The sequence below is a fragment of the Hetaerina americana genome, unplaced genomic scaffold (assembly GCF_022747635.1).
Source record: "Hetaerina americana unplaced genomic scaffold, ioHetAmer1.1.p SCAF_103, whole genome shotgun sequence".
NCBI classification, from domain to species: Eukaryota; Metazoa; Arthropoda; class Insecta; order Odonata; family Calopterygidae; genus Hetaerina; species Hetaerina americana.
The window spans coordinates 490,686-499,575 of record NW_027286104.1 but is presented as its reverse complement, the minus strand read 5'-3'; the positions used below and the strand labels follow the sequence as shown (position 1 = coordinate 499,575).

Sequence of the window (8,890 nt, the reverse complement as noted above, 5' to 3'; positions counted from 1 at the left end):
GTTCAGTTATCTTCGGGGTTCATGGAGACTGCGAAATGCCTTTTTTTACACCGTGTGCAAAATAAAATAAGAATTAACATAAAAGATTCCAGTGAAATTATACTCTTTTGATTTTATTTATAAATGTCCAGGAGTAGCAGCTTTGATAATTAAGAACACCCACCTAACCATGGGGAAATTTAGATAGTTGTGTTAGATGAATGGACAGGGAATAAAGCATTCCAAACAATCCATTGTGAATAAAAGCTCAATTGATGGCGAATCTATTTTCTCTCATATTGTATATATGCTATTTCCGTACCTATTTCAAAAATTTGGGAAAAATACTAGTTTGTGCACAACTCGAGGTTTTAGTAATGATTGGGAGAAAATTATTCTTAAACCGTTTTCTAGGGAATCCAAATAATATCCTAAGATATATTACTGCTAAAAATTGGTGGTTTGAAGAATTGGCATCCTCTACGTTCACGGAGTTCACACGGAAAATCAAGTTGTGGCGTCGCGCCCCACTAGTATTTACTTTTCGTATTGGTCACAAGAGAGCGCCACGGGTCTGGATATGGTCGATACAACGGAAGGAACTTCGATGTATCGCATCGATTTGTGATCGTTCGTTCTAAATTTCTGTGCAGTTCATGTTGGGTAAATATTATTGTTTATGTTCTATGATTTGTAGACAATCAGTAGCTTATCTTAACGGATATTTTTCTTTCATGAATTACAAATATAAATTTACAAAGGAAAAGCAGTAGTACATATACGGTTTGCATGTACGCAGCTTCCAGATTATTCGACTTTCCCAAGAGTTTGTGACAGTTCGTTCTCCCTTGCGGACAGTTACACTATGTTATATTTTTCCTGTCGGGGCAATATCCGTGTTAATATAAACTATTAAAGCGTTTCAGATTTTGTTTTCATCTAGAATTTAAGAAACCGTAACATTTACCGTTTGTGTTGAAAACGTTACAAGCGTCTCTATGAGGGTATCACATTGTTCACTACTTGTTATAGGTTATAATTCAAGTGTACTTATTTAAAAGTGTACCTAAAGTCATTTACCAGGTTGTATTAATATTGGTTCAGTCATGTAACTCTCAATATTCCGTAATTCCATGCTTGTCAACAGTTACTCGACGATAGCCAAAATGGAATTATCAATGGGGGACAGAGTGTACGCAGCGGAACGAATAATGAAGAAACGTGTCCGAAGAGTAAGTACTTAATGTATTTTTTAATTTGATTGTTATGTATTTAAATTCAAAACTCATGAGATTTACTGTAAGCATTTGTTAATTTTTATCGTTTTCCACCTCTATTAGGGCCGTGTGGAGTATTTTGTGAAATGGAAAGGCTGGAGTCAGAAGTAAGTTATTTTTTCATAATTTTAGTACATATACCAGGGTTATGCTCTTTATGTTAATGTTCTGAGGTAAACGATAGTTTTTGCGCCATGAAACATGTACTCACAATCGGTCAGTGTCGATTAAAATTTCCTTAATAAGTGAAATGGCGGCTGGAACTTAATTGAAGGAAAAAATTAAAAGATTATTGACTACCAGAAATTCTATATCCATAACATTTGGTAGTAAATGATGGGCCCTTGAGCACATTGCATTTGAATGTTTACATGTAGGCAGTATTTATTACTTCTTTGATGGTGCTAGCTATGATTGGAATTTAAATTGAAAACTCGTTAGTAGTGTTCAAAAGTTGTAATATTATCCTCAATACGACTGATTTCCCTCTCTGCAACTGTTGCGCGATGCTTCTTTGTTTCATTCGAGCTTCCAGCAATTTTTTTAAAGCACTGCCCTAACCTACCCTAAAACGTTCATGTGTATTGAAGTGAAATATTTAACTTTGTTATTCCACACGTACGTACCTGTGTGTAGAATTACAAACTTACTTATTTTATTCCAAAATGTTATACAGATTCCATTAAGTTTCGCCAGAGGCAACAAACTGTTCTTAAGTGTTTGAATAATTATGATTTTTAATAATTAAAAATGGACTGGTATTCCAAACTGCCCAGCAGGGTTTGTATTTGAGTGGATCAGCTTCAGGTTTTAAACTCTTATTAATTAACATTACTTAAAAACGTATCATTTATCTGAGTAATAGTTAGTATGGGAAGGTCAATTTCATGGCACTTTTAGTATCTCAGGGAATTCAAGAATATCATTTCCCCAAAGATGATAAGCATTGCAGATTTTTATGAATGATGCATCGTAATTTAAATTTGTTGCTTCATCTTTGTCATGAATTGCTACTTGCCTTTTAGTGACATCTTGCCAAGTTTTTTTAATAATCTCAATTGTAATTTTGTTTAAAATTTTGTTTTTAAAATATATTTGTATATATTATAAAAAAAATTATTTATTAATATTATTATTAGGTAATCGACGGGTTAAGGTAGGTTTTTGGATGGACATAATCACTAATCAAATAATTTGTGACCTCTAGCAAAACACAACATCCCACTCTACATCAGGTCCCTCTTCATCTCTGAGTACTTTCTTCCTCCCTTCATCCCATCCAACATCCCTATCCTGTTCCTTCCCTTTCCTCGTTTGCCCAACATTCTCCCCTCTAACACAATCTTCAACATCCCACTGCCGGTCAGTACGCCCCTCATCCATTTTTCCTGCCTCCTATAGATTTCTCCTAACAAGCCCCTCTCTTCGCCCACCATACCAAGTACTTCCTGGTTTGTTTTCTTCTCTGTCCATTTCACCCTCTCCATTCCTCTCCACACCCACATTTCAAAAGCCTCCAGTCTACGTCTATCCTCCTGCTTCAATGACCACGTTTCCGCGCCGTACATAGCTACGCTCCATATCTAAGTTTTTACGAGTCTTTTCTTAACATTCTTACTCAAAGTCCCTGTCATCAACTCCCTCCTCCTTGTGAAAGCCCCTTTGCCTAGCGCAATTCTTCTCCCTACGTCCCTACTACTTTGACCGTATTGGTCCAAAACACTACCGAGATACGTAAACTGTTCTACCTGCTCTAGCTTTTGCCTTCCTATTTTAATGTTTATCTTAGCCTTTTTCTTTTTAGAAAATCACATAACCTTTGTTTTCTTAATATTGCTTCTCATCCAATACCTGTCGCACTGAATTTCCAATTCCCTCAGCAATGCTTGCAGCCCCTTGGCTGACTGACAAACTAAAGCTTGGTCATCAGCAAACCTAACTGATTTTACGAATTCCCTGCCCACTTTCATTCCTACCTCCAGTTCTTCCCATGCCTCTTTGATCATTTCCTCTGCATACAGGTTGAACAGCAACGGTGATAATGGGCAACCCTGCCTTACACCTCTTCCTTACACTGCCCATCCTGACTCCCCGTTTCCCACCCGCACCTGAGTAGTCTGAGACATGTACAGGTTGTGGATTAGCCTCCTTTCCCTCCAATCTATTCCTATTTTCTGCAATATACTCATTAGTTTTTCCCTATTCACTCTATCAAAAGCTTTTTCGAAATCACACCAGAAAGGTATATTTCTCCTTTGGTGGGTATAATAGCCCCCTGACGCCATCTCTTGGCTAAAGAATTGGGGCGCTTGGCGACATATTAGACCCACGGATCTCAGGGTAAATTACGTTTCCTCGATAGCTCAAGTGGTTAAGAGCATCCGCCTGGCAAGTGGAAAGATCCGGTGTTCGACTCCCGGTCAAGGGAATATTTTTACTCTTGTGATCCGTTCGATTCCGCCTTCCCCACCTCTATCGTGTTCGTCCTTTATGTGTGTTTCTATCCCTTTTCCCTATATCAGTTTGTATATAAATGAGTATTTATTCGCCGTTTGGCGGGATTTTGTGTTTGAATGGTTGCATGTGTATATATATATATATATATATATATATATATATATATATATATATATATATATATATATATATATATATATGTGTATATGTATATATATATATATATATATATATATATATATATATATATATATATATATATATATATATATACATATACACATATACCTGTATATATATATATATGTAACCAAACCAACCTCCATAACTATTCCACAAGAGGTAAATCGAATCTAAATACTACTTATTGTAGATTGTCATCAACTTACAACACATTTCACAATATGAACATACGACTGTATAACTATCTGCCTACTCAGTTGAAATCAGATGGTATCCAGAGTTTCAAGAATAGGGTATATACCTGGTTACTTGCTCACCCACTTTACTCATTGGATGAATTCTTTTGTGACAATCTTCATCACATTTAAGAACTTATGTTTATATATTATGTAATATTAAGATTGACGACATTTAATATGGTTGTACCATTTTTAAAATGAATAAAGTATTATTATTATTATATGTATATCTATAAATATATATGTGTATATATATATATATATATATATATATATATATATATATATATATATATACTACCTTGATCAAAAATTTCCCGGAATTTATTCAGAAAATTAAAAATACAAGTTTATTCATCTAAATCTATATTGTCCCCTTCAAAGTAATCCCCATCGACTGCAACACACTTATGCCAGCGCTTGATCCAATCCTCGAAACATTTTTTATATTCGGTTTTCGGTATGTCCATCAGTGCTTCCTGCGATTTTTCCATTACTTCCTCTCGGCTGCTAAAACGCGTTCCCCGTAATGGTTTTTTAACTCGATTGAACAGAAAGAAGTCACAGGGAGCCAAATCAGGTGAATTCGGTGGCTGTTGGATGGTATTTGTTGCATTTTTCGTCAAAAAATTACGAATAATGATAGCACTGTGCGACGGTGCGTTATCATGGTGCAAAATCCACGAGTTTTCTGCCCACATTTCTGGTCTCTTTCGGCGAATTGCTTCACGCAAACGTCTCATAACGCCCAAATAATACTCTTTGTTTACTGTCTGGCCTTCTGGCAAAAATTCATGATGCACTACACCGTTGTAATCCATGAAAACCGTCAGCATTGCCTTCTTTTTTGACTGAAAACGACGTGGTTTTTTTGGTCTCGGCTCATTTGGTGAACGCCATTCACTTGCCTGATGTCTGGATTGCGTGTCGTACTCATAAACCCACGTCTCGTCTCCAGTAATGATCCTTTTGATGAATGTGGGATCGGATTCAGCCTCGCAAATCATGTCTTTTGCGACGTCAACACGGTCTCTTTTTTGCATGAAATTGAGGTCTTTTGGCACCAACTTTGCTGCTACACGACGGAAACCCAAATCATTAACCACAATGTCTTGGGCGGATCCATAGGCAATGTTCAAGTCCTCCGCTATTTCTCTGATGGTTAATTTGCGGTTATTGACCAACATTTCTTTTACTTTATCAATTTTTTCACCGACTTTCGATGTCGATGGTCTGCCACTGCGTTCATCATCTTCGATTGACTCACAACCACTTCTGAACCGCTCGTGCCACTGGTAAACGACCGTTTTTTTTTAGAGAATCGTTGCCGAAACACTTTTCCTACATTTCCAACGTCCGTGCGCCACTAAATCCGTTTTTACGCAAAATTTAATACAAGTTCGTTGTTGCAAATTTAAATCCATTTCTGAAATTGTAAAAAATCGCCAACACACAGAGAGATAGATGTACTCTTGGCTACGTAACTTTTGCAAATGTCAAGTTATGACACTAAGATTTAAAGGGAATATCAACAACAGATGTACCAATTTAACAAAAAAAACAGAACTCAAATCGGAACGATGGGAGCGCCACACGGTGGTTATTCCGGGAACTTTTTGATCAAGGTAGTATATACATATATATAAATATACTAGCTGAATACCCGGCTTTGCACGGGTTAGGGAGAAACAATAATATAAATATACTACATAAATAAAAACAACAAATTATAAAGTACAATAATACACTACTTCATACAAAGTTAAGAATCTTTTTTATTTAACACCTGTTTATAAACTACATTTTTTGTTTCATATCCAGGAGAAAGAATATATAAATTTTTAGGCGAACCTACTCTGGAGCCAGCAACATAAAGTTGCCCGTGGCTAAAACATGGCGATCTTAGATCAACACCACAAAACTTTAAAGACTGTCCCTGTGATTTATTAATGGTAATTGAAAAAGCTAGCCGGACTGGAAACTGTAATCTTTTAAAGTTGAAGGGAAGATCAGTTGGGATTAGAGGTGTCCGTGGAATAAAAATTATTTCGCCTTTTCCTTTTCCAGTTAAAATGACTGCCTGGATTATATTTTTCATTAATTTTGTCACACACAATCGTGTCCCATTGCAGAGTTTTGGTGGATCTAAATTTCGCAATAAAATAATTGGAGATCCTACACCAAGTATAAGGCGATGTTGTGGCAATCCAGCTGGATCAAGTGAATTTAGGAATTCCGTTGGATAATTGACGGCTTCGTACGACTACGGTATCAACCGATTTATATTCAATCACGTCTCCTGGCAGCATGGCTAGTATCTCCTTGCTAATTTCATTAACATCATCGTTCTTAGGAGCAAGAATGGCTCTTCCTCGCAAACATTCTAAATTTTTATAATTTTGATTAACGTTAGGATAGACTGCTTGTATCATATCGCGGACAGTTTTCACCGAAGCACATAAATCTGATGACAATTTTATCATACCAGATGCTTCAATAACTTATCTATCTTCTCCAATCTCCAAAAGTTTATTTGCAAAATTTTGAGCATTCCCATCTCTTAAGAGGATTCGCATGTTTTGTTTAAGGCTAATTTCTTGGACATGATTCCATAGAACAGAATGTTTTATACAGGCATTAATTTCATCGGATGGAGTCGATTTTGGAATGACAGGCAGAGTTTGACGGAAGTCTCCACACAGAAGTACAAGAGCTCCTTCCATTAAACTGCAGTTTCCTCTCTTCCTCCTTCCATTAATGTCGCTGCAATACCTGAAGATGCAACGGCTAGAGCAATTTCTCCATGAACCCTGATTTCAGCGAGAACTAAATTAACTAAAAATGTTTTTCCCGTGCCACCAGCAGCATCAAGAAAAATGATACCTCCTTCTTGTTTATCTACTTGATCCATTATTGTTTCGTACGCGAATTTCTGATCTTCATTAAGAAGTGGCTTTTTATCCGCGATGTATGCTTCTAAGTCTAAGACATTGTAGCTAGTTTCACGTATATAATCTGGATAAAATACACCCTGTTGATCTTGTACAGGTGCAAAAAGACCGAGTTCCACTAAAGTCTTGTTAACCATGGTGATACACTTTTCCTCCAAAATAATCAAAGTTTTATTAAAAATGTCGGGGTTAAACGTAATATCCAATGTAGGATTTTCACTTCGAACTTTAGCCAGTATATCCTCACTCATTGATTCTTTATATTTTTCCCATATTGTTTTTGGGTTAGATGGATTACAGGAGGTTATTATGATGGCAAACAAAATTCAGATTTGTCCTGGAAGAGAAATCAAACTGGCCTCTTGCAATGAGTCATCCCAGTGTTGATCTCCTTCTAGCAACCCTAAATTCTGGCAAGCTTCTCTGAATGTCTCACATATTTCTCCGTTTACCGTTCTTAATTCTGCAAATGAGCGAGGTCCTCTAATGGTATGTAGAAGCATTCTTAAAAAATAACATTCGGCGTTGTTAGGATGGACTGCGTAGACTCGGCCCAATGCGTCACATGAATAAATATTATTCTCAGGATCAAAGTTGCCCATTTTTCTTCTACAAATGACTTTCCTTGATGTATTCCATGTATAATATCTCGGCAATTCTCAATACAATAGTGTTCTTGCAAAAGTATCCTGCTGGCATAGTTGGAAAAATTTGTTTCTATGACAGCAAAAAAGTAAACAAATTACATACATACATACAAACAAACACTCTCCTTTATATACGAGGGTCATCCGGAAAGTAGTACCCGTTCGTGCCGCATGAAGTGCTGACGACGCGAGTAGCCGCTGGACGAAGTCAGATAGCTTCAGTGGCTTGTCTGCCTTCTCTGGGCCAAGTTGCGTGACGCTAGCATTGCCTGTGTTGTTTCTGTGATTGTTTACAATGTTTAAAAAAATTGAGAACGCCGCCAGTTGTGAAGTGAGGGCAGTGATTAAATTCCTCAATGCAAGAAACGTTCGCCCATGTGATATTCATCGCCAATTAAAGGAGGTGTATGGAGACAATGTAATGGACGAGTCGTCTGTTCGGCGGTGGTGTCGCAACTTCAACATGGGGAGGGGGAACACACACGACGATGAGCGTTCGGGGAGACCGTCTGTCATTACAGACCAACTGGTGAGCTCAGTTGACGAATTCGTGAGGAACGATCGGCGCGTCACAATTGATGACATCTGTGAGCATTTTCCCAATGTTTCTCGAACAATTGTTCATGAAATTGTTAAACACCATCTGCATTATGCAAAAATTTGTGCAAGATGGGTCCCTCGCGTATCTCAATGAGCTGGCGGCGAAGGACTATGCAGCAGGAATACAGAAACTTGTCACACGTTATGACAAATGCCTTAATTTGCTTGGAGATTATGTTGAGAAGTAGTTTAAAGTATCCTCTTTCAAATAAAATTTTTTATGTTTGTTAATATTTACTTTTGTGTCTTTATTTCACGAACGGGTACTACTTTCCGGATGACCCTCGTATATAGATATGTATATACTGAGCCACAGCATCATTAATAGTTGATCTGGGTACCCGTAGAATATATATATATATATATATATATATATATATATATATATATATATATATATATTCTACGGGTACCCAGATCAACTATTAATGATGCTGTGGCTCAGTATAATGCTTTGGAGAAGCATTGAAGTGGAAGGGCAGAAACTAGAGCAGGTAGAACAGTTTACGTATCTCGGAAGTGTTTTGGACCAACACGGTCAAAGAAGTAGGGATGTA

General features: G+C 37.0%; 1 protein-coding gene across 4 annotated transcripts in view; it reads left to right on the top strand.

Moving 5' to 3' along the window:
* Positions 1 to 577: 577 nt before the first annotated feature.
* Positions 578 to 8,890, top strand: part of LOC139700505 (polycomb group protein Pc-like) — a 42,437-nt gene continuing 34,124 nt past the window's right edge. For 3 of the 4 annotated variants that reach the window (XM_071599062.1, XM_071599063.1, XM_071599060.1), the window contains exons 1-3: positions 578 to 642; positions 1,127 to 1,211; positions 1,320 to 1,363. In XM_071599062.1, coding sequence (XP_071455163.1) covers positions 1,146 to 1,211; positions 1,320 to 1,363 — 110 coding nt within the window. In that variant the 5' untranslated portion in view covers positions 578 to 642; positions 1,127 to 1,145. Of the gene's footprint in view, positions 643 to 916; positions 1,012 to 1,126; positions 1,212 to 1,319; positions 1,364 to 8,890 lie in introns of those variants that run through there. The other variant, XM_071599061.1, reaches the window with a different exon arrangement.